Source organism: Phyllostomus hastatus, unplaced genomic scaffold (genome assembly GCF_019186645.2).
Source record: "Phyllostomus hastatus isolate PE091 unplaced genomic scaffold, TTU_PhHast_1.1 phas_contig_495, whole genome shotgun sequence".
Classification (NCBI taxonomy): domain Eukaryota; kingdom Metazoa; phylum Chordata; class Mammalia; order Chiroptera; family Phyllostomidae; genus Phyllostomus; species Phyllostomus hastatus.
Genome location: NW_025333895.1, coordinates 15,988 through 42,689, shown reverse-complemented (window position 1 = coordinate 42,689; position 26,702 = coordinate 15,988). Strand labels below are relative to the sequence as shown.

The following is a 26,702-nucleotide window of genomic DNA, read 5'->3' as shown; positions in this document are numbered from 1 at the left end:
TTTTTCTGTCACAGGTGTATCTTTGCATAAACAAAAAATATATCTGGAAGTAAATTAAAAAGTAATCCCGTTTTCAATAGCATCAAAAACAATTAAATACTTAGGAATAAATTTAGCAAAGAGGTGAAAGACTTGTATACTGAAAACTATAAGACATTGAGGAAGAAATCAAAGAAGACACAACTAAATGGAAATATATCCAATGCTCATGGATTGGAAGAACTAATATTAAAATATCTATGCTACTCATAGTGATCTACAGATTTGATGCTATTCCCATCAACATCACAATGATAGCTTTTATAGAAAGAGAAAAAACATTCCTGAAATGTACAAGGAATGTAAATGTCCAACAACAGCAAAAGCAATATAAAACAATAACAATGCTGGAGGCATCACACTTTTTTATTTCAAACTATACTACAATGCTATAGTCATCAAAACAGTAAGTTACTGGCACAGAAATGGACACATAGGTTAGTGGCAGAGATTAGAGGGCCCATGCATACATTGTTGACTAATATTTGATGATGGAGTCAAGAATACTCAAGGGAGGAAAGACAGTCTCTTCAAAAAATGGTGCTGCTGTTACAGAACAACAAGGGGAGGCCAAGGGCAATATACTATTACCCAAAAGGAACCCCCAGGTTCATTTTGTCCGCCACCTATAGAAAAGATGTCTCTCAAAGCCAGAGATTCGTGAAAAGGAAAGGAAATGTTTATTTAATGCTACACAAACTTAAAGTAGTGACCTAATGTCTTCTTCAAAATCCCAAAGTCCCTTAAAACACCCACAAACACACATAGCCCTTTCTTCCCCCTTTGCCCATTCTGGGGTACCGTATCTCAGGAAAAGAAATAGAAGTCCTTGGCTCAGGCAGCCCCCAGTTCTTCCCAGTAATCCATCTTGGCTGGGAGACCTTTCTCGGTTTCTGGCATCCTCAGCTGTGTCACCAGGATCTCTGCTAAAGCTGGGTGGTGGTTCCCCCTACTAATGCTGCGGGGGTCACCACTCTGGCAAAGGCACGAGGTTCTCTCTCCACTGCTCCAGCCATGTGGTCCTCTCTCCCAGGGCCATGGGAGTCCCCACTCAGCCAAAACCATGTGGTTCTCTCCTGCAATGGCTGCCGTGTCTGGGTTTTAAATCCCCATGCCAGCTTTCCTCTGCAGCCCCATTCCTGACTCCTCCCGCACTTGGCAACAGTTGTCATCAATCTCACATCCTTTCCAACCTTACTGGGCTGCCTTCGTGGGTCTGGGCAGGTGTGTCCCTATGTCATGGAGCCAGTCTTCTCCAAACTCCCACGGACGCACTGTAACTCAGGGGACCTGCCCCCCAGTCACATCATTGCGTGGGGCAGTCCCTTTCCTTCCCCCTGGCCCAGAGCATGGCCACAGCTATTAGCATATCTAAGTGACCAGCCAAAGGCTATAGGTATGTTAAATGACCATGCCATGGATTAGCTGCAAAGCTGTTGCTGTGCAAAACAGCCCTGCATATTCTTGTTCCATGTGTCCCTTCCCCCAACTCACACCTGTGGGGGAAGAGGTGAAGACATCTTATATGTCTTTCTAATATTTCCTGGACACCTTGAGTTCTGGACTCCATTTCAAATGCCTATTTGGGGTCCCCGCTCTTGGCTGCACCCTGTAACAATCTCTCCTTTCAGATGTACACCCACTTTATAATCTTATAAAGTACAATGGACAAAGGTCTCATCTTTTTATAACTAGTTCCTGCTACATATGGACGTCCTTCTACTTACCCTTGGGCCAGGGCTGCCCTGAAGGGAGTGGGGTGCAGCATGGAGGGAGTCCTTCCTGTAAGGGGAAGGACCTTACAGAATCCTGGTCAGTTGCTGTCGCTACGAAGTCATAGGCTTGGTGTCCAAAGGCTGGCATTGCTGGACTGTTGGCATCCTGGTCATATTCTGGAGGTGACAGATTTGGAAGGAGTTGGAAGGCACATTTAAATCATAACCACTAAATGACAAATGCAGGGACTTAAGTAAGGAATGGCTTATCAGGAGGAAGGTGTACAAGGCATGCTACACCTATCCAAAACTCTTGTGGCCCATTATACTTCACTTGGGCTGAGGGGAATACATTAGGATTTCCCTCCTTTCATATTTCTGGGCCCTTTCTGTCCAAGCCATCAAAACAGAAAAGGGAAAATCAGTTCTAAAGTGAAGCCCACAGGCCGCCCGAACCATTCACCAACCCAACCACTCAGTTCAGCCAAACCGTTGAGTCTCAGTGGGTGATGATGGAAATGGACTCCTTAAGCGAGGCGTACATTCAGTCATTCATTCAAACAATCACTCGGGTAATGAAGTCATAGGCATACGCCCTATGAAAACAGAAGAACACGCAGGTTAATTCACACAACAATCCCCAAACCTGCCTCTGTGCCTGTGAGACCATCTTTTGGGAAGACATTCAGTTGCAAGGTCCTTCCTGCCATAATATTTAGCAATGGCAATTTGACAGGTCATCCATACCTGTAAAATTGTATATCTTTGGTGACATTATAAACCCAGTTTCAACTTTCAAATGAAAACAAACTTTCAAGACTGTTCGCTGAGCCATTCTTATGTCCAATACTGAGCACTGTGATTTTCTTTGAACCCCAGTTTTTCTCCTTAAGATCACCTTCCTTGTTAATCAAGGGACTACTTTGAGTCCCGCTTTTGATTTTGACTGTTCATTTGCATAAACACACCAAGAGCAGCCTGGATCACTTATGATCTTTAAGTCCGCTTTGCTGGAACTCACACAGGGAACCTTTAGATTGACTTTTCAGTCTGCCCCTCGGCGCACAGAAGTACAGCCACACATCTGCCATCTGGCTTCGCCTGTACCAGTTGTTTCACTCAAATCCTTGAAGCTTCCATTGTGCCTACAGGTTCCTGTTTGGCCATCTTTCAGAAAAGCAACCTTCGTTCCTTCCCTGGAAAGACTGCCATGAACCGCATAACCACCCAAAGTACCAGGCTTTTCTCGTTGGTTTATGCTAGCTTTGCAAGTCAATCCCAGTACCTCAGGGCTTTCTCGTGACGACCAGAAACGAGACATGCCTCCTTCAGGCATGATGTTCCAGCCAAAGTCTTGGTTAACAAAAACACTATTAACGGCTGCTCTTATTGGTTTTTTGCAAAGAAACCTTATGTCATCACTCACTCCTTCAGAATGCCAAATTCTAGAGGGATCAGATAGAGAGAAAATTACAAAATGTGGAGGCAAATCCTTTCCCTTCTGCTTTCCACCAGGCTTCTCAAAACTTTCACTTCCCCGGACTTTTTGCAACATTCACAAACCCTCTATTCTTTTTTCTATACACCTTCTGATATCCATCAAGATTGCATCTCCATGCCTTATAGCTTCTATTATTAACTAACACCACATAATTCTTTCTTAAAACTTTCACTTTTCCATTTATCTTTATGGTTTTCCACAGACCTTCTGCAACATTCACAAACCCTTTATTCTTTCTTTCATACTCCTTCATTTACATATTTCTACTCATCCAGATTTAACTATCATTCTCTTTTAGTCCTGGTTCCTTTCTCACACCGGGAAGGATTATACTTAAACTCAGTAAGTGGAAGGTAAAAGTCCCTAGCTTTACAAACACTTTCATGACATGACAAACACTGCCACCCTGTACCGGGATTCATTGTCTCTTTCCAGAAGAGGAATTTCACACCTTCCTCCGGAGTGCAGGTCCAACTTGCCCTTTCTGCCTCAGCTGCAACAGCAGGGTCTTCATCTCCCTGTTTACCCGTGTGTGGTGAATCCAGGGCTTAATTCCCATCAGCTTCAGGGAGGAATGTGTTGTCAACAGCACATCGTAGGAACCAGTCCATTGTTCAGACAGCTGCTGTTCAGGGCCTTGGCTCTCCCAGGTCTTTAGTAGGACCTGGTCCCCTGGCTGGAATGGGTGCAGGGGCTCATCAGAGGGGTAGACAGACCTGCAATGAGCAAACTTGTGCAAAGTGGTTAGTGTCTGCCCTAAATGCTGTACATATTGCTTCGTTCATGCCTCGTGCTCCAAATCCAGAGGGGGTTTACCTAAGACACAAATTCGGAGGGGTTTCCCATAAAGTATTTCAAAGGGGCTCAGTTTAAACCTGCTTCTAGGTGCCACTCTGATTCGGAGCAAAGCAATGGGGAGTGCCTGGTCCCATTTTAAATGTGTCTCCTGGCATATTTTTGCCAAAGTCTTCTTTATGGTGTAATTCATTTTCTCAGTCTTTCCCATGGACTGAGGTCTCCAAGATGTGTGCAATTCCATTGTATCTGCAATGCCTGTCCGACCTTCCCGGAGATTTCTGAAGGGAACGATGGTCCATTGTCGCTTTGAATGCTCTGGGGAAGTCCAAACCTGGGAATTATTTCTTTAAGCAACAGTTTTGCCACCTCAGTTGCCTTTTCAGTCCTGATGGGGTATTCTTCTACCCACCCAGAAAAAGTATCCACAAAGACCAACAAGAGTCTGAAATTTCCCTTCATTTTAGGCATTTGTGTGAAGTCCACCTGCCAGTCCTTGAAGGGTACATCCCTTTGTATTTTAGTCCCTTTTCTGTGGGAACACACTCTGCCTTAGGATTGTTTCTGGCACATATCTGACAGGCTTGGCTAATCCTGTGGATAATCCTTTGCAAATAAGGGCCCTTCAGGTATGGCCTAATGAAATCCATTAGAGCATCCCTTCCATAGTGGGTCCCTTCATGTAGGTGCTTGAGGACAGAATACACCAGAGCCTCAGGGAGTAAAATCATACCGTGGGCATTGACCTTCCACATAGAATTGGGACCAGTGTTAGTGAATCCCCACTCATGGGCCTGCTCCTCATTCTGTTCTGTGGAATGAGGTTTAAACTCTGACAAGTCCAGATGGGGAACCAGAGCTGCTAGGCATGGGCACTCCTTGGCTGCTTGTCTTGCTGCTTTGTCAGCAATTTGGTGTCCCTGACTGGTTTGGGAACCATTTTTCTGGTGTCCATTATAGCAACCTGGTCCGGTACGTCCACTGCTTCTAGTAACTGCAAAATCACCTCTGAGTGTTTAACATCCTTGTTCCCTGAGGTCAAAAGTCCTCTTTCTTTCCATATTGCTCCATGGGCATGGACTACCATGAAGGCATACTTAGAATCTGTATCTATATTAACTTTCTTTCTTTGGGACAGCAGTAAGGCTCTTGTGAGGGCTATTAGTTCAGCCTTTTGTGCTGAGGTTCCTGGCATAAGGGCCTGGGCTTCCATTACCTTGTCTGCTTTGGCCCCACTCGTCACTAGCCATTGTCCATAAAGCTGCTTCTGTCTGTATACAGCTCCCAGTCCAGTGACGCCAGTGGCTGGTCCATCAGATCTGGCCTGCTAGAATAAACTTGGTCAATTATTTCGAAGCATTCATGCTCAAGGGTGGAGTCCCCCTCCATATCTGGGAGTAGGGTGGCTGGGTTCAGGGTTGTGGTGGTCTGTAAGATAACATTTGGATTGTCCAGGAAAATGGCCTAGTATTTCCCCATATAGCCTGCTGTCAGCCAATGTCCTCTTCTCTGTTCTAGCAGAGTCAGAACCTGGCGTGGCACCAACACTGCAGTAGGTTGTCCCAAGGTAAACTTCTCAGCTTCCTGTAAGATGTCACTGGTGGTTGCTACTGCTTGGAGGCACGGTGGCCATCCTTTCGTTGCGTGGTCCAGCTTCTTTGAGAGAGAGGCTATGGGTCTGGGGATATTTCCCAGGGTCTGGGTTAGCACCCCTAGTCCTATCCCCTGCCTTTTATGAATATACAATTTGAAAGGCCTCTGTAAGTCCGGCAGTCCCAATGCAGGGGCCGGAGCCAGCTTCTCCTTCAAAGTATCAAATGCTACCTGACAATCCCCTGTCCATTCTAGGGGTTCAGAGTCCCGTCCTTTTAGGGCATTATACAGTGGCTTTGCTATGAGTGTAAAGTTTGGAATCCAAATCCGACAAAACCCTGTAATTCCCAAGAACCCATGAAGCCGCCTTCGATTTTCTGGGATTTTTAGCGTAGCAATGGCTTGCTTTCTATCTGCCATCAGACTCCTGGTACCTTGTTTCAGCTGAAATCCCAGATATGCCACTTCCTGTTTGCAAATTTGGGCCTTATGACGTGACACTTTATATCCTTTCTTTGCCAAATGATTTAGAACCGTGAGGGTGTTGTGCAAACAGTCCTCATAGTTACTGCTGGCTATTAACAGGTCATGCACATATTGCAAAAAGAACTCCCGATTTCAACTGAACATCCCTTAAAGCTTTTGACTGCACTTACCCGAATATTGTCCGGGAGTTCTTAAATCCTTGTGGCAGCACAGTCCAGCAGTACTGGGGCTTGGCTTTCGTCTCTGGGTTCTGCCACTCAAAGGCAAACAATTGCTGAGCCTGCTCATCTATCGGGATGCAAAAAAAAAGCATCCTTTAAGTCCAGGACTGAAAACCATTTGCTATCCCCAGGCACCATAGTCAACAGGTATAAGGGTTAGTTAGGCACAGTATGGTGAATGTCCTGGACAATGTCATTGATGGCACGGAGATCCTGTACAGACTGGTACTCATCTGAATGTGGCATTTTATTTTATTTTTATTTATTTATTTTTTAGGATGAATCCAAAGCAGCACTCTTTTTTTTTTTAAGATTTTATTTATTTATTTTTAGAGAGTGAAGGGAAGGAGAACGAGAGAGAGAGAGAGACAGAGAGAAACATCAATGTGTGGTTGCTGAGGGCCGTGGCCTGCAACCTAGGCATGTGCTCTGACTGGGAATTGAACCTGTGATGCCTGGATCGCAGCCCGCGCCCAATCCACTGAGCTATGCCAGCCAGGCTCAGTGTGGCTTTTTGACTGGCAAAGTGGGAGTATTGCATGGTGACCAACAAGGCCGAATTAATCCTGATTTCAAAAACTTCTGCAACACTGGCTGGATCCCCTCTAAAGCTTCCTTTTTGAGGGGATACTGTTTCTTTCATGGGACCCGCACCCCTTCTTTCAGATTTATCTATGTGGGCTGTATGTTAACTGCTTTACCTGGAGTTCTGTCAGCTCAAACAATTTGATCAACCTGCTTGCAGATCTCAGGTGGGAAGGGTTCACCTCCAGGGCCTCCAGGACAGGTCAGGAAAGCCTGCAACTGGATGGGATTTTCCAGGAGGACTTCCACGCACAGCTGCTGTTGCTTGGAGGAAAAGGTTATTTGTGCATGCAGTTTACACAGCAAATCTCAGCCCAATGATGGAATGGGACAATCAGGCATATACAGAAAACTGTGTATAAGGTTTTCCCCCCAAGCTGGTATTCCAGAGGTTGCAGGAATGTCTGTTTTTGTACCTGGCCAGACACACCAGTAACTGCTACTTCATTTGTACTTTTCTCAGTCAAGTTTGTGTTCAACACTGAGTATGTGACTCCCATATCTACAGGAAAGTCAATTGGCTCACTCCCCACAGTCATGTGTACCCGGGGCTCCTGTGGGGAAATAGTGGTGGGTCGGGAGATGTCCAATGGAGCCCCTGGGGCTCCTCATTACTTGTCATCCTCTATTTCTTGCTTCACCATCATTTGACTTGGATTCTTACTTTCCCCGGTGCAATCTGGACACTCATTCCTCCAGCGCCCCTCCTCCTTGCAATGGGTACACTGATAACGGCTGGGTGCGTCTTTCTTCTTCTTCGTGGGTTCCCTTCTGCCACTGGCACAGTGGCGGGCACCCGATGAGTTTCCCTTTTCTGCCCCAGGGCCCTGCTTCTTTTGATGTCCTTGGGCTAACTCCAAAAACACTGTGGCCCGTTTTGCCTTCCCTGCTTCCCGGGCATTGGAGACTTTAAAAGCTATGTCCACTAGCTGGGAGGAGCTCATTCCCAGTACTCCATCTGCACGCTGAAGTTTGTTCCTGATATCCAGATGCTCTGTCCAATAAAAGCCATGTTTTCCATTCTCACATTCTCTGGTGCCTCTGCATCAACATCAGTGTACTTCCTGTATGCCTGACAGATCCTTTCTAAAAATTCAGAAGGATCCTCATCTGGCTTCTGCTGGAGAGTCTGTATCAGGTTCAGACTCCTCTGCTTGGGCACTCCTTTCCTAAGTCCTTCCAATATGCACCTTCTATGTGTCTCAAAGAAGTTAAGCCATCTCTGCTACCCGGCTCCCGCATAGGGTCTACCCGAGGAATTGCCTCGACTTGGTTAAGAATTCCCTCCCTGTCCTCATTGCGGAGATGCTGGGCCTCCTGACCAGCCCTATTTATAACCAAATGTCTTTTGTCTTCTGTTAACAAAATGTTCAGGAGGGCCTGTATGTCTGCCCAGTTTGGGTGATGAGTGGCAAAAATAGAGGCAATAAGATCTGCCATCCTCTGAGGGTCACTCCTATATGAGGGATTGGCATTCTTCCAGTTCAGTAAGTTTGAATTGGAGAATGGAATATGGGCCCAATAGTAACCAGCGGGCTGGCCTTCCTCATTTATTCCGCCTATTGGGTATTGCCTCAAAGGGTATTGGCTGGCTACACCTCTGAAGGCTCCCCAGTTATAGGAGGCGCCCTGGTGAGTTCTGGGGGGTGAGACACATTCTTCAGCAGGTGGAGGTGAAGCAGTTGGCTCTGCAATCTCCACTTCAGGGTCAGTTGCAGGAGGAGACAGTACTGAAGTGGCTCCCACTGGCGGTGTAGGGGGAGGTACCACAGCAGTGTTAGTTCTCATCCCGTCTGAGGCTGGAGGTGTAGAAACCTCCATCAGCTGTGAAGATGGTAGCCTCATGGAGGCTCCTCCCACCAGTAGAGGGACTGAAGTGGTGCAGGCCCCTCCCACCTGTGTAGGTAGGGTGGTGCCCCAAGGTTTCACCCTGCAGAAGGAACCAGGCCCCTTCCAGCTGCTGGGCCAGCAGCGGGACTCCAGAGCTGACCCCCACCCACTGGGGGTGGGGTGCCCCCAGAGCAGGCAAGGCGCAGGCCCTGCCCACCTGCGAAGGTGCTGGCAGAACGCAGGCTGCGCCTACCTGTGAAGATGGCGGCGGCCCTTTGGCTCTGGTTTCTAGAGCCAAGGGGGCCCCTCCCACCTGCTGGTGGGGCTGGTGCACAGAGCCAACTGGCAGAGGGTGCGAATCCCTGGTGGAGATTTCTCCCACCTGCAAGGGGAGGGGGGGACATGAGGGGCCCCACCTTTGGGGAGGCAGCAGCACCACTGGAGTTCCCCCTGCCTGTGAGGCCCCATTCCCTGGGTTCAGAGCATTAATGAGGTTTATGTCCTCATTCTCTCTCTCTTCCTATGCCCTATCAGGGAGGGGTTCTGAGACCTCTTTTCCCTTCTGGACCATCACACGCTTCTCTGTCTCTGGCACAAAGCTGTTGTGTAATATTATAAATTAATTAAGACAGTGTAACTCTTCCGATAGTTCACACCACCAGCAATACTGTTTCAATCTAGCAATGATGCAGTGACTCAAAGAGCCATTCACCAGCCATCTCAGCTCATCACCCAAAACATAAGTAGGCCACACCATGTTACAGTAATAAATCATTAACTGCTTAGTCAAGGGATTCTTTTATGTCAACTTAGCACAATAATTCTCCCCAAAATCAATGGGCTCCACTTAGGAACTGCCTCAGAACTATTCACACAGTTCCAAAAAAGCAAGCAAAAGTTCAGAGCAAGAAGAATACATGTGGCGTAAACACCAGGTATTTCCCCAGCTATTGCCCACAATTCCAGCTCCATTATTCCAAAAAAAAAGAACTCAGAAACCAAGTTTTCAACCAAAACACTTTCACGTCTTTGCTCCCTCCCCATTTCATATCATTTTCACCTTTCCTGGCGTGATAGGCGGCCGATGCCCTCAGGAGGAATGCAGAGAAATTCTCGAGACTGGGAAAACTTCAAAGTCTCACTCTCTCGCACCTGAGGGGCTCGGTCTGCCACAGACCATTATAGCCCTGCCATGGTTGCCAAAAACTGTTACAGAACAACAAGGGGGGGCCAAGGACAATATATTATTACCCAAAAGGAACCCCCAGGTTCATTATGTCCACCACCTATAGGAAAGATGTCTCTCAATGCCAGAGATTTGTAAAAAGGAAAGGAAATGTTTATTTAATGCTATACAAGCTTAAAGTAGTGACCTATTCTCTTCATCAAAATCCCAAAGTTCCTTAAAACACCCACAAACACACACAGTCCTTCCTTCCCCCCTTTGCCCAGTCTGGGGTACCGTATCTCAGGAAAAGAAATAGAAGTCCCTGGCTCAGGCAGCCCCCAGTTCTTCCCAGTAATCCATCTTGGCTGGGAGACCTCCCTCGGTTCCTGGCAACCTCACCTGTGTTGCCAGGATCTCTGCTAAAGCTGGGTGGTGGTTCCCCCTGCTAATGCTGCAGAGGTCCCCACTCTGGCAAAGGCACGAGGTTCTCTCTCCACTGCTCCAGCCATGTGGTCCTCTCTCCCAGGGCCACGGGAGTCGCCACTCAGCCAAAACCGTGTGGTTCTCTCCTGCAATGGCTGCCATGTCTGGGTTTTAAATTCCCGAGCCAGCCTTCCTCTGCAGCCCCATTCCTGACTCCTCCCACACTCGGCCACACTTGCCATCAATCTCACATCCTTTCCAGCTTTACTGGGCTGCCTTCATGGGTCTTGGCAGGTGTGTCCCCATGTCATGGAGCCAGTCTTCTCTGAGCTCCCACACAGGTGCTGTAACTTGGGGGACCTGCCCCCCAGTCACATCTTGAGGGGGAGTCCCTTTCCATCCCCCTGACCCAGAGCATGGCCACAGCTATTTAGCATATCTAACTGACCAGCCAAAAGCTATAGGTATATTAAATGACCATGCCATGGATTAGCTGCAAAGCTGTTGCTGTGCAAAACAGCCCTGCATGTTCTTGCTCCATGTGTCCCTTCCCCCAACTCACACCTGTGGGGGAAGGGGTGAAGACATCTTATATGTCTTTCTAATATTTCCTGGACACCTTGAGTTCTGGACTCCATTTCAAATGCCTATTTGGGGTCCCCGCTCTGGGCTGCACCCTGTAACACTGAGTTGGTTGGATCAGTTGGTTATAGCATTGTCCCATACACAAAAAGGAGTTCAATCCCACATGAGGGCACATACTTAGGTTGCAGGTTCAGTCCTGGGTTAGGGTGCATAAGAGAGGCAACCAATCAAAGTTTCTAACACTGATGTTTCTCTCCCTCTTTTTTTTCCCTTCCTTTCTGTCTCAAATCAATAAACATACTAAAAAGTTTTTTAAATGATGCTGAGAAAACTGGATGTTCACATGCAAAAGAATGACACTGGGCCTCATCTTATACCATTCATGAAAATGAACTTGAAATGAATTGAAGATTCATTTAATTTGCAGATTCAGTTGGTGATAGATATGTATGTGTTTATTGGCATTTTATTGTACATAGTTTTACTCTTCTTTTTTTAAATAAGTCCTTCCAACATTTCATATAGTAATTGCTTATAGATGAAGAACTCCCTTATCTCTTTCTGTCTGGGAAGTTCTTTATCTGTCCTCAGATTCTAAATGATAGCCTTGCTGGGTAGAGCAATCTTGGTTGTAAGTTCCTGCTTTTATTGACTTTGAATATTTCTTGCCTATTTCTTCTAGCCTGCAAAGTGTCTTTTGAGAAATGAGTTCATAGTCTTATGGGAACTCCTTTGTAGGTAACTACCTTTTCTTTTGCTGTTTTTAAGAGTCTCTCTTTATATTTAACCTTTGGCATTTTAATGACGATGTGTCGTAGGCCTCTTTGCATCCATCTTGTTTGGGACTCTCTGTGCTTCTTGAACTGGCATGTCTATTTCCTTCACCAAATAACAGAAGTTCTTTTTCATTGTTTTTTCCAAATAGATTTTCAATTTCTAGCCTTTTCTCTTCCCCTTCTGGCACCCCAGTGTGAATATTGGAACATTTGAGGTTGATACAGAGGATCCTTACAGTATCCTTGGTTTTGTTTTTGATTCCTTTTTCTTCTTGTTGTCTTTTATTTTCTTAAGTTCCAAATCACTGACTTGATGCTCAGCTTTGTCCACTCTGCTGTTGTTTCCCTTTACATTGTTCTGTATTTTAATTTGTGTATCCTTTGTTTCTCACTGGATCTTTTTTCTTCTGTTGAAGTCCTTCCTAAGTTCCTTGAGCAGCCTTCTAAGCAGTATTTTGAACTCTGCATCTGATAGAGTGCTTGTCTCCATTTTGTTTAGTTCTTTTCTGGAGTCTTACTCTGTTCTTGGATTTGGGTCTTGTTTCTTTGTGTACTCATTTTGTCAGCCTCCCCATGTTTGTTTCTGTGTGTTAGGTAGAGCTGCTATGACTCCCTGTCTTAGTAGAGTGGCCTAATGTTGTAGGTGTCCTGTGGGGACCAATAGAACAGCTTCCCCTGTCACCCAAGCTGGGTACTCAAGGTGTGCACTTTGTGTGGGCTGAATATATTCTCTTCCTGTAATTGAGCCTCAATTGCTGCTGGAAGGTTAATGGGAATGCTTTATGCAGGCCAGTCACCTGCAAGGACTTACCACCATCCTCCACCTTCTGTGGAGGATCAGCTGTACAGGAGCAAGGAGATGGTGCTGACATGCTCTGTAGCTGTCCACTGGATGCAGAGGCTCTGAGGTTTCTGATGTGGTGCAGGACAAGGTTAGCCACCTCCTGTGTTCTGCCTGAAGCTACCCTGCATAAGCTATGAAGCAATTTGAGTTGACTCCTACCTGTGCTGGGTTTGGATGTTCCCAGGCAAAGCCAAACTGTGAATCAAGGCTGGCTGCTGCTAGTGCCAGGCCTGGGGCCACTTAGCAAGAGGGATGGGGGATGGTGTCTCACTGATGCTGGCTGTTGCTTGTTTGAGATATTAGGAAGTTGTGAAGCATGAGCCAAGAGCAGCCATTCATATGAAAAGGCCACTGTTAACAGCCTGGGTGGGTCCATGAGTTGGGTGAGACAGAGTCTCAGGGGCTGTGTAGGGCAAACAGTGTATGGCAGGTTGATAGAGTCTCAGATATGGCACCCACATGTGAGCTCTGTGGCTTTGTGCAGGGAGGACTCAGAAAAGGGACAGTGGCCTCTGCCTGCCTTTTTGCCTGGAAGGAAACTATTCCCTAGCTCTCCCCTTGATGCCAGACACTTGAGTTTCTCCCAGTATGCCACTGGTGCCACTCAAACTGCTAGCCCTGTGCTGGAGCCCAGAGGGAGTGAGCCTAAATCTGTACATGTTTTCTTCAAAGGAAGTGCTTGGGACTCTAGAAGTTTCTTCTCTCAACTCAATCTGTACTGATTTTTGCAGACAGAAGTTATGGAGACTTGTCTTCTTGGCCCTGGAACTCTCAGCTGGGGGTTGTTGTGGGGCTGGGGCCTGTTGTGAGGCTATCTCCTCACTCCTGGGATATTCCTCTGAAATTTTTATCCACCACATGTGGATTTGGGACCAGCCTGTTCCGCATCTCCACCCATTATACTAGTCTGGATGGATATGGTTTTCTTAATTCCATAGTTGTTGGACTTCCACTCAACTCGATTCCTGACAGTTCTGAGTTATGTGTGTTCTGTAGTTTTGTTAATAATTTATATGGTTAGGGAAGGAGGAGAGTTGTGTTTACCTATGCCACCATCTTGATCTTATTGATGATTGTTCTATGACAAGATTATCACAAATGTGATGGCCAGATGATAATTTTTCAAATACTATGTTTTTTCCTATGTTTATTAATTGTGTTCTCTTATAAGAAGGAAGTTACCCTTATTCCCCACTCATTTGTTTTCTGTTTGTTTATATCATTATGGACTCATGGATTTTTGCTTATTATTCTCTGAGTTATAATCCATTATAATTGTTATTCATTTTGAATACCTAGGTGTCTTTATTGTTTACAAGGATTCTAAATAATATTGAAGAAGTCAACTAGGGAATATATATGAAAGGAACACAAGAAATAAAACCTTGAAACCAGAGTCTAAAGCAATGTTTATACATGGGTGTGTACCAGGAGTGAGACAGAAAGAATGAGAGATCAGAAGATAAAGATAGATATATATACACACAAATAAAAGTTTCCATCTATTTATAATTTTTAAAACCCATGAGCTCGAACTGATATCTCCAATTCTAGTTAACAACCGAGCGTCCTTTGCAGCTTCTTGTTTTCTCTGCACAGTACCTTTCCCAGGAGAGCAAGGAGTCACTCCCTTCTCCTCAGTGATTACTTGTTTACTGAATCTTTAGATACATGGGAAGTAGTTCAGCATCTTGAACTCATACCACTGTTAATGACACATTAACTACAGCTTAAGATTTTGTTTCCAGGTTTTTTTTTATTGTGAAGATAGATAGACAAAATTCTGGGTTCAAGAATTACTAGGGTACTTACAGTATTTCCCTCCTTAGTCTAATTATGGTATTTATTTAAGACATACCTAGGTTCATTTGTCTTTTTGATTCTATTTTGCTTTATGTTCCACCTCTTCTATTTATTTTCTAGTGGCAAAAGACAACATGGTCATAACCATGCTAGTAAGTATACTCACTTCCCATGTCTTCTGTCCACCTTCTCTGGGCAAAGCACCTCATTAGTTTCTGATTTATTTTTCCTGTGTTTCTTTTTGCTCAAGTGGACAGACATATGTATATTTTATTTCCCCTTAATTTTTACCAAAAGTTCAGTAATATCAGTACTCCTTAGCACATTGCTAATTTCCATTTTACAATATATGCAGATGTTTTTCCATATTGATTCACAGATATCTTTGCTTTTATTTTTTGACAGTTACAAATTACTCAATTTCATTGGTGCTCTTTAGAGTTTCCAGTAGGGGTCCTAAATTGAGATATTGGTGATGAGTCTCCTAAATGCCACTGAATTATGTATCTTAGAAGGCTAAAGTGGTCAATGTGGTGTTTTGTATATTAAACATTACTTAAAAATTAAAAATTAAGTAAGAAGTAATCTCTGCATACAGCAAAGAAAAGAATTACAAAATACTATTAATGTATGATTAATAAGTTAGTAGAGGGATAATGAAATATCAAAATATATGTAATTCAACAAAAGGGAGGAACACACCAGTAGCAGATCATGACGCTAAATCAGTGTGTCTTCATAATACAGTATGAAAATACATAAGCAAAAACTGACATATCTCAGTGGAGAAAAAGACAAATTCATAGTAAAACTGTGCAACACGGTTTGCAAAAGATTTCTCATATACCTTATAAGAGATGATGAACAAGTGAAACATATTACTTAGGAATAAAGAATTATAAATAACCCAAGCATCAAACATGATCTGGTTGATATATTAACTTTTTTAATCCTGTAGACAAATATTCTAAGGCCTGCTTTACATCTCTGTTCCTCAGACTGTAGATGAAGGGGTTCAGCATGGGGGTAACTACCATATACATGACTGAAGCAATTACATCTTTGGAATCCCATGAGGAGGACAAAAAGTAAACACCTACAATAGTCCCATAGTATAAAGACACCACAAAGAGATGGGAGCCACAGGTAGAGAAGGCTTTCAGGAGTCTCTTAGTGGAGGGATCCCTCAGGATGATGGTGCCTATACGGATATATGAGCCCAAAACTATACACAAAGGCAGGAAAGAAAGAATTCCTCCCTCAGTGAGAATGACCAGCTCATTGAGGGAGATGTCTGAGCAGCTGAGCTTCAGGAGCACAGTGATGTCACAGAAGAAGTGGGTGACGACATTGTCAGCACAGAAGGAGAGTCGGACCAAGAGGACAGTATGCAACAGGGCATGGGCACATGAAGTAATCCATGAGGCAGCCACCATCAGCACACACAACTCCTCCCTCATGATGGTGTTATAGTGTAGAGGGTGACAGATGGCCACATACCTGTCATATGCCATCATGGCAAGAAGGATATTTTCAACACAACCAAAAAGTATGAAAAAATACAACTGAGACATGCAAGCCACATAGGGGATGGATTGTTGCCTTGTATGTATATCCATCAGCATTTTAGGGACAGTGACAGATGAAAAAGAGATATCAGTGAATGCCAAGTGGCTGAGGAAGAAGTACATGGGTTTGTGCAGGTGGGAGTCCAGCCTGATGAGCAGGATGATGAGCAGGTTGCCCAGCACTGTGGTCAGGTACATGCCCAGGAACAGGGTGAAGAACACACCCTGCTCTCCTGGCCTGATGGGGAGCCCCAGGAGGAGGAACTCGGACACGCTGCTCTGGTTCTCAGGCCTCATGCTGCTCTTCTGTCTGCTGGAGATGAGGAAGGTTTGGGACTCTCAGAATCCTGGAAAGACAACCAGGATCATTACATCTCATACTGTAATTTTCTGGGAAATACACAACTTTTTAACTATACCCTCATTAAGTTGTTGTACTGGTAAATGACTGCATCTCTGCTGTAACCCAGTCTGTTTGCAGGAAAACTATGGACCCAAAAAACACCCAACAAGACCTCATTGCACATAAGCAAGAGGTGTTCACTGTTTCATTCAGCCATTACTTATTGAATATGGAATCTGTGTTGGAACCTCTACTAAGGACTGAGATGCCACAGTGAACAGGGAAAACAAGGTCCCCATTTCTAGGAGTTTAGACCTTGAGCATGGAGGGATACTTTGTACTCCAGTCCAGTGAATACACACTTCACTGCAGCAGAATTGGAAGATGAGCCCTGAAAACTGGGATCAATTGTGTCTGCCTTAAGTAAACATAAAACTTCAGTGCTGAGATGTAGGAATATTGTGACTCTCTGCCTGTGAACCTGAGAAGTCCCATTAACCCACAGCTGTAACCTCAGGGACACTCTTGAAATTCATGGCCATTTAAAGCCACTTGATGCCACAATAACTCTCAAACCAGAAAGGTCCACAAACTGTCTTTCATAACAGTGCTGAACAGTTTGGTGAACATCTGAGTGCTGGACTGAGGACTTCACTTGTGTTCCCTAACTATATCCACTCATCAGACTTATGTTCCCAGATTTCACAACCACTTCACAGCTGCACTAAGATTTTGTGGTCTTTGACCTATTGCAGCTTTCATGAAACAGAAACAGATATGATACAAACTCTGTAGGCACAGAGCAGTACACTGGTGTGCAGAATGGTATACACACATGTATATCTGTATTTATATTATATGCAATATATAATATATAAATGACATATATGTGTTACCATTTTCTATACCTCACAATGACCAAGTACTAGCTGCTTCATGGGGTTCAGTCTAATACATGTGTGTAATCAGGACCCATGGTATAACCATTTCACACAGAAACTTCCCATTTGTTGGTTAGGGGAGCCAAGCATGATATGTTGTTTTAGAGCTGTAAGGACTCCAATTTGTCCAGTATTTTTTTAGTCTCCTTACTAATTTTGTTCCTTCACATTTGTATATGCTCCAAGTGAGAAAAATTCTTCAATGCATACAAATTTTCATACAACAAACAATTCGGGAAAGCCTCTCTAAGATTCACAAGGAAGTGTAAATCTTTCCACTTTATAGATGTAAACTGAGGCCAAGGATTGAATTAACTTTCCAAATCACCACTATTTGAAGGTCATTCTGCCCAATAAGTTCTCACAGCAGGATGCCTGTTATTCCTTTTGCCTGGGATATTTAGTAAAACTAAAGAGTTGCAAATTCTGAGTGACTCAGTCACACTCAGGTACATGAATATGACAGCAGGTCCATTTCCAGAAACAGGATGTACTTTGGACTTTCGTTCTCTCAGCTAATGGTGCCCCAGAATGAGGACACTTAAAGAAAAATTTAGGCCATTGATGCAGATCACACACACCCAGAATATTACTGACCTGGTACCAAGTTCCCACCCTAAGGGAAGGAGAGCTCGTAACATTCACACATGCATACAAATCCTAAGAAACACACAAAGGAGACATACAACCAGACATTCATGGACCAGTCACCTACAAACACACTTGCAATGCACATCAACACACCTCACTGATGACACACTCAGTAAACAGCTCACCATATATACACTAACACTACACACATATCACCAAAAACACCCAAGGCCACAAACAAAAAAACTTCGCAAGAAACACACAAACAGCACGTATGCACCCCCGGCCACACACTCACCATAACAGGCAGCACACACCCTCCTATCCTCTTACAAATGAGGGCATGCTTCTGCCCCTTCTGACCCATCCCCTTCCTGGGGGAAGGCCATCAGCTTGGGGCAGGTTAGCCTATTCAATCACAGGGGCACTCATTAAACCACCACAACATGATATGCACGTGGTAAACCACAATGCCATGCACATGGTCACACAACACACCACTATACAGAGAAAACCAAACAATACACCCTGCTGCTCTAATACACTAGTGTGTTACCCACAGACACAGCTCACACGTGCACCAGCACATGCTGCTGAGCAGAGGTGTGACCCTTCTCTGACCTTACCTTGGCTACTCTGAGGTCAGGCATCTTCCTGTCCAGCACCAGAGCCAACAATGTCATCTCTGATGTGCAGCTGTGATGCAAGTACTTAGGGTCCCAGGCATGAATCAGGAGTCCCTAATCACAGGCAAGAGGCTGATAACTTGGTGTACATGGGCTAAAACAGGGGCCGGCCAGGTTGGGTCTAACTCAGGAAGAGTCAGGCTGTGAGTCAGATGCATGTGCACTCATGTGTGCACACAGATGCATCTGTCAAACAGAATGTGCACCAGCATGCACAGCACCTGAAGGCTCACAGAGACACACACACACAGTCATGAACTGAGAGTCTCAACCATGAATCCACCATCACACAGGCAGATCTGTCCATCAGTGCAGACATCCATCGTCTCTGACCTGTGCTGCTCATCTTTGGTGAGTTCAGACACCTTCTGCTCCAGACTCTTGCCCACCTTCTCAGGTTGTCCTCGGGAGTCCTAACATCAACACAAGGAGCAGAAACATCTGGGTTCTTAGCACTTGTACAGACTTTCATTTTGTCTAAACAGCTCTAGAGAAATTACTTAAAAGAGAACTCTTATTAATGTGAGACTGGCACTCAGTCCCCAAGCTTCTGGCTAATTTCTGCCTGCCCTTTGGGGAGTTGGGTATCCAAGAGCCTGAGAGACTGGAGTCCTAGGGGACAGTGTCCCTGATTCCAGTGATGCCTGGACTCCTTTCTTCTTGGGCATGTACCAGCTGGGACAAAGGATTTGTCAACTTTTTATTTGGAAATGATTTTGAGGATACTGAAATGTTATAAATGTGATGTCAAGAATTCCTGGAAAGGCCCTACCCTGATTCCCCAATGTTTAATGTTTTACTATGTTTACCTTCTGTGTGCATGCATGTATTAATGCAAGTATGTTTGAGGCTTAGGTTTTCAGCAGGTATGCCACAAAGCATGTTATTGGAAGACATGATATTAATTTTCTCATGTACTAGTGTTTGAATCCTTGATCAATTGACTATGGTGGTATGTGGCAGGTTGTCTTCTAAAGTGACTATTGTTTTAAAGTTTATATTTTCACCTGGTTATGATAAGGTATCATTTGAGTAGATAATTTGATGACATATAAACATAACATTTTCCTCATTAACATTTCAGCCACTATATTTAACATTGATTGGTTGATTCTTTCTTTGCTTTCCTTTTTAAAAAAATTTTATTCTTTGATTATGCTGTTACAGTTGTCCCAATTTTTCCCAATTTTGCCCCCTCACCCAGCAGGCCCCACTCCCTCAGGAAGTCCCCACTCTGTTGTTCACACCCATGGGTCATGCATATAAATTCTTTGGCTACTCCATTTCCCTTATTTTACATCTCCATGGCTATTGTGCAACTACCTGTTTGTACTTAACTCTCTCACCTCTTCACCCATTTCCCACGCTCCCCTCCCATCTGGCAATCATCAGCACACTCTCCATATCCATTATTTTGTCTCTGCTGTTTATGTTTGCCTAGTCTGTTTTGCAGAATTCAGTTGTTGATAGATATGTATGTGTTTATTGGCATTTTATTCTTCATAGTTTTTCTCTTCTTTTTCTTAAATATGTCCTTTCAACATTTCATATAGTAATGGCTTATAGATGAAGAACTCCCTTAGTTTTTTTCTCTCTGGGAAGTTCTTTATCTGCCCTTGGAGTCTAAATGATAACCTTGCTGGGCACAGCAATCTTGGTTGTAGGTCCCTGCTTTTTTTGACTTTGAATATTTCTCGCCTATTTCTTCTGCCTACAAAGTGTCTTTTGAGAAATCAGTTGATGGTCTTATGGGAACTTCTTTGTAGGTAACTACCTGCTTTTCTCTTGCTGCCTTTAAGATTTTCCCTTTACATTTTAACCTTTGGCATTTTAATGATGATGCACCTTAGAGTGGGCCTGTTTGCATGCATCTTGTTTGGAACTCTCTGTGCTTCTTGAACTGGCATGTCTATTTCCTTCACCAAATAACAGAAGTTCTTTTTCATTGTTTTTTCCAAATAGATTTTCAATTTCTAGCCTTTTCTCTTCCCCTTCTGGCACCCCAATGTGAATGTTGGAACATTTGAGGTTGATACAGAGGATCCTTACAGTATCCTTGGTTTTGTTTTTGATTCCTTTTTCTTCTTGTTGTCTTTTATTTTCTTAAGTTCCAAATCACTGATTTGATGCTCAGCTTTGTCCACTCTGCTGTTGTTTCCCTTTAAATTGTTCTGTATTTTAATTTGTGTATCCTTTGTTTCTCACTGGATCTTTTTTCTTCTGTTGAAGTCCTTCCTAAGTTCCTTGAGCAGCCTTCTAAGCAGTATTTTGAACTCTGCATCTGATAGAGTGCTTGTCTCCATTTTGTTTAGTTCTTTTTCTGGAGTCTTATTCTGTTCTTGGATTTGGGCCTTGTTTCTTTGTGTACTCATTTTGTCAGCCTCCCCATGTTTGTTTCTGTGTGTTAGGTAGAGCTGCTATGACTCCCTGTCTTAGTAGAGTGGCCTAATGTTGTAGGTGTCCTGTAGTGACCAATAGAACAGCTTCCCCTGTCACCCAAGCTGGGTACTCAAGGTGTGCACTTTGTGTGGGCTGAATATATTCTCTTCTTGTAATTGAGCCTCAATTGCTGCTGGAAGGTTAATGGGAATACTTTATACAGGCCAGTCACCTGCAAGGACTTACCACCATCCTCCACCTTCTGTGGAGGATCAGCTGTACAGGAGCAAGGAGATGGTGCTCTGACATGCTCTGTAGCTGTCCACTGGATGCAGAGGCTCTGAGGTTCCTGATGTGGTGCAGGACAAGGTTAGCCACCTCCTGTGTTCTGCCTGAAGCTACCCTGCATAAGCTATAAAGCAATTTGAGTTGACTGCTACTTGTGCTGGGTTTGGAGGTTTCCAGGCAAAGCCAAACTGTGAATCAAGGCTGGCTGCTGCTAGTGCCAGGCCTGGGGCCACTTAGCAAGAGGTATAGGGGATGGTGGCTCACTGAGGCTGGCTGTTGCTTGTTTGAGATATTAGGAAGTTGTGAAGCATGAGCCAAGAGCAGCCATTCATATGGAAAGGCCACTGTTAACAGCCTGGGTGGGTCCATGAGTTGGTTGAGACAGAGTCTCAGGGGCTGTGTAGGACAGGGCAAACAGTGTAAGGCAGGTTGATGGAGTCTCAGATATGGCACCCACATGTGAGCTCTGTGGCTTTGTGCAGAGAGGACTCAGAAATGGGCAGTGGTCCCTGCCTGCCTTTTTGCTTCTAAGAAAACTGTTCCCCAGCTCTCACCTTGATGCCAGACACTTGAGTTTCTTCCAGTGTGCCACTGGTGCCACTCAAACTGCTAGCCCTGTGCTGGAGCCCAGCGGGAGTGAGCCTGAATGTGTACATATTTTCTTTAAGAAGAAGTGCTTAGGAGTTTCGAAGTTTCTTCCCTCAACTCAATCTCCACTGATTTTTGCAGACAGAAGGATAAGGACTTGTCTTCCTGGCCCTGGAACTCTGGGCTGGGGGCTATTGTGGGGTTGGGACTCCTTGTTCCTCAGATACTCCTCTCAAATTTTTATCCACCACATGCAGATATTGGACCTGCCTGTTGCACAACTCCTCCACTTATACCAGTGTGGATGGATGTGGTTTCTTTAATTCTGTAGTTGTTGTACTTCCACTCAAATCGATTCCTGACAGTTCTGAGTGATGGGTGTTCTGTAGTTTAGTTGTAATTTGATGTGGTTTTGCAAGGAGGATGGCTGTGTTTACTTATACCAACATCTTGATCTCATTGATGATTCTTATCTGACAAGATTATCACAAATGTGATAGCCAGATTGTAATTTTTCAAATCCTGTCTTCTTCCTATCTTTATTAATTGTGTTCTTGTATAAGAAGGAAGTTACACTTATTCCCCACTCATTTGTTTTCTCTTTGTTTATATCATTATGGGCTCATAGATTTTACTTATTATTCTCTGAGTTATAATCCATTAAAATTGTTATTCATTTTGAATGTCTGGGTATGTTTATTGTTTACAAAGATTCTAAATAATATCGGAGAAGTCAACTAGGGAATATGTATAAAAGGAACACAAGAAAAAAATCTTGAAACCAAACTCTAAGGGCATGTTTATACATGGGTGTGTATCAAGAGTGGGACAGAAAGAATGAGGGAATAGGAAATAAAAATACATATATATATATGAACATAAATTTCCATCTACTTATAATTTTTAAAACCCATTAGCTGGAACTGATATCTGCAATTCTAGTTAACAACCGAGAGTCCTTTTGCAGCTTCTTCCTTTCTATGCATAGTACCTTACCCATGAGAGCAAGGAGTCTCTCCCTTCTCCTCAGTGTTTACTTGTTTGCTGGATATGGATACATGGGCAGTAGTTTATAATCTTGACCTCATACCACTGTTAATGACACGCTAAGTACAGTAGGACTTTGTTTCCAGTTTTGTTTTGTTTTTTGTTTTTTGGGTTTTTTTTTTTCATTTTTGTGAGAGTACATGGACAGAAATCTGGGTTCAAGAATTACCAGGGTACTTACAGTATTTCCCTCTTTAGTCTAATTATGGTATTTATTTAAGATAGAGTTAGGTTCATTTGTCTTCTTGATTCTATTTTGCTTTATGCACCACCTCTTCTATTTATTTTCTAATGGCAAAAGATAACATAGTCATAATCATGCTAATAATTATACTCCTCTCCCATTCCTTCTCCCCACCTTCTCTGGGCAAACCACTCATTAGTTTCTGATTTATTCTTCCTGTGTTTCTTTTTCCTCAAGTGGGCAGACATATGTATATTTTATTTCTCCTTAATTTTTACAAAACGTTCAGTACTGTAAGTGCCCCTTTGCACATTGCTTGTTTCCATTTAACAATATATCCAGATGTTTCTCCATATTGATTTATAGATATCTTTGCTTTTATTTTTTGACAGTTGCAAATTTCTCAGTTTCATTAATGCTCTTTAGAGTTTCTTGTAGGGGTCCTAAATTGAGATATTGGTGATGAGTCTACTAAATGCCACTGAATTGTGTATCTTAGAAGGCTAAAGTGGTCAATGTGGTGTTTTGTATATTAAACATTACTTAAAAATTAAAAATTAAGTAAGAAGTAATCTCTGCATACAGCACAGAAAAGAATTACAAAATAGTAATAATGTATGATTAATAAATTAGTAGAGGTGTAATAGAATATTGAAATATATATATGAATATCAAAAGGGAGAAAAACAAGAGAGAAAAATGTGAAGCAGGTATATCACATAGTTTTAGGGAAAATATAAATTCAAATACATTATGATTCCTTTCGATGTCAATAGAGAAATACCTCCAAAAGTAACAATTGTTGTTGCACATGGAAAGAACAAAATCCAACTTTATTTACACCAGTGACAAAAGGACACCTCACTGACAATTTGGACACAGTAAAGTCTAAAGTGATGGGAAAAAATGCCATGTAAAACCTAACATGAGAAAAGCTGCATCTTTACTAGATATACTATAGTAATACCTATACCTATATCTATATATACATCTATGTCTACAGATGTAATGTATCGATATTAATATGAGAAGTAAATGAAGTATTATTTCAGGCCCCATTTCTAGAAATATCTGTATCCAAATCTGTATCTATCTATCTGTCTATCTCTATCTGTATGTGTATCTATGTCTACAGATATAAAATGACAATATTAATATGAGAAGTAGATAAAGTAGTAATGCAGGATCCAATGTTAGAAATATCTCCTCATTTTAAACAAAGTAGTGTGCTTTAAATGCATTTTTAAAAAGCCTGACTCTCTTTCTTGGAAAATTTTGCTTTGTAGCACATGTGAATTTTCATAGTATAATTATTCTGATCATGGCTGATTGCTGTCAGCCAGCATGATGTCATGGAATGTGAGTTGGGAAGACGTGTGCATAGTGAACCTGAAGCTGATAAAAGCCAGCATAACAAAGATTCAGTTCAAAAAAGAAAGTTAAGTTCACTAGTAGCAGATCATGGCACTAAATCAGGTGTCCTCATAATACATTATCAAAATACATAAGGAAGAACTGACTTATCTCAGTGGAGAAAAAGACAAATTGATAGTTCAAATTGTGCAACAGGTTTTGCAAAAGATTTTGCAGATACCTTATAAGAGATGATGAACAAGTGAAAAAGATTACATAGGAATCAAGAATTATAAACAATCCAAATAGCAAATGTGACCTCATTGACATATTAACTTTTTCAGCCCTGTTAACAAACATTGTAAGGCCTGCTTTATATCTCTGTTCCTCAGGCTGTAGATGAAGGGGTTCAGCATGGGGGTAACTACCATATACATGACCGAAGCAATTATGTCTTTGGAATACCATGATGAGGACAAAAAGTAAACACCTACAATAGTCCCATAGTATAAAGACACCACAAGGAGATGGGAGCCACAGGTAGAAAAAGCTTTCAGGAGTCTCCTAGTAGAGGGAGCCTTCAGGATGATGGTCCCTATACGGATATATGAGCCTAAAATGATAGCCAAAGGCAAAAGTAAAATCATTCCTCCCTCAATAAAGATGACCAGCTCATTGAGGGAGATGTCTGAGCAGCTGAGCTTCAGGAGCACACTGAGTTCGCAGAAGAAGTGGGTGATGACATTGTTGGCACAGATGGACACTCCGACCAAGAGGACAGTGTGCAACAGTGCATGGGCACATGAAGTAATCCATGAGGCACTCACCAGCAGCACACACAACTCCTCCCTCATGATGGTGGTATAGTGTAGAGGGTGACAGATGGCCACATACCTGTCATATGCCATCACTGCCAGAAGAAGATTATCAACACAACTAAAACATATATAAAAATACAACTGAGAAATACACCCTGGGTAGGAAATGAAGAAGTGATGAGTCTGCATGTTCATCAGCATCCTAGGGACAATGACAGATGAGAAAGAGACATCAGTGAGGGCCAGGTGGCTGAGAAAGAAGTACATGGGTGTGTGCAGGTGGGAGTCCAGTCTGATGAGCAGGATGATGAGCAGGTTGCCCAGCACCGTGGTAAGGTACATGCCCAGGAAGAGGGCGAAGAACACACCCTGGTGCTCTGGCAGGATGGGCAGCCCCAGGAGAACAAACTCGGACACGCTGCTCTGGTTCTCAGGCCTCATGCTGCTCTTCTGTCTGCTGGGGACAAAGGAGGTTTGGGAATCTCAGGATCCTAGAAAGACAAGCAGGACCATCACATCTCATACTGTAATTTAATGGGAAAGTCATGAATTTTTTCCCTTATTTTTTACTGTTTACACCATCATAGTTCCCATTTTTTCCCTTTCCTGCATCCACCTAGTCCACACTCCCTCACTCCCTTAGGCCATCACCACAGAATGGGTCATGCATGTATATTCTTTGGCTAATCACTGCACCTGTCAGGTGTCATTGACCTACAGCTGTAAACTCAGGGCCACTCCACAAATGGGTGACTGTTTAAAGCCCTTTGATGCCAGAATAGCTCTGAAGCCAGAACAGTCCACAAACTCTTCCATAATAATGCTGGCCATTCTGGGGCCATAAACACTGCCGTGTATGTTAAGTTAGGGGCTTTGTCTACCTTTTATAGTCCAACATCAGCATTACATTCCCAGACTAAAACATCTTCACAACTACAGTAAGAATGACTATCCTTTCTGTCTTCTATTAGCTGCTAGCAAATAGAAACATAAAAATGATATAAGTCTTATATGCATATTATAAAGAGTATGTATTGCCATTTTCTATAAGTTTTAAATATCAAATATGTTTTAATAGCCAATAATGGAATAACTTTTTATGGTGACAAGTAGTTATTTACATGTTGAATCACCATGTTGTACACACCTGCAACTAATATTGTATTGTATCTGAACTATAATTAGAATAAACTTAAAGGGAAAAATTATCAAATATGCAGGTCAGTCTACTACATCTGCATGATCAGAGCCTATGGTCTTAACTACCAACCATGGACACCTCTCCCATCCTTGGTAACACCCTGAGTTACTGTAGGGCTGCAAGCAGGTCATAGTTTCTTAGATCCCTACCTAGATAGTTCCCTTCATTTATATTGATCTGCTTTCCAATTGAGAAAAGACCATTACATTCATTATCATTGATTCAGAAGTACATATTTATTGCACACTCAGCCACACACACTCTACAACGAGCAGCACACACCCTCCTATTAATAATGAGGGCTTGCTTCCACCCTTTCTGACCCATCCCCTTCCTGAGGGAAGGCCATCA

General features: G+C 43.2%; 1 protein-coding gene across 1 annotated transcript; it reads right to left on the bottom strand.

Annotated features, from left to right (window-relative positions):
* Positions 1-15,278: 15,278 nt before the first annotated feature.
* Positions 15,279-25,591, bottom strand: LOC123823497 (olfactory receptor 1J4-like). The gene is made up of 2 exons (XM_045846312.1): positions 25,095-25,591; positions 15,279-16,230 (listed from the first exon to the last, which is right to left on the bottom strand). Exons 1-2 carry the CDS (start codon positions 25,589-25,591, stop codon positions 15,279-15,281), a joined length of 1,449 nt encoding a protein of 482 aa, XP_045702268.1.
* Between the last annotated feature and the right edge of the window lie 1,111 nt (positions 25,592-26,702).

Coding starts and splice junctions, on each gene's coding strand:
- LOC123823497 (XM_045846312.1), bottom strand. CDS start 25,591: ATGAGGCCTGAGAACCAGAGCAGCGTGTCCGAGTTTGTTCTCCTGGGG. Junction 16,231..25,094: donor ACTGTCCTCTTGGTCGGAGT/GTCCATCTGTGC, acceptor ACAGAAGAGCAG/CATGAGGCCTGAGAACCAGA.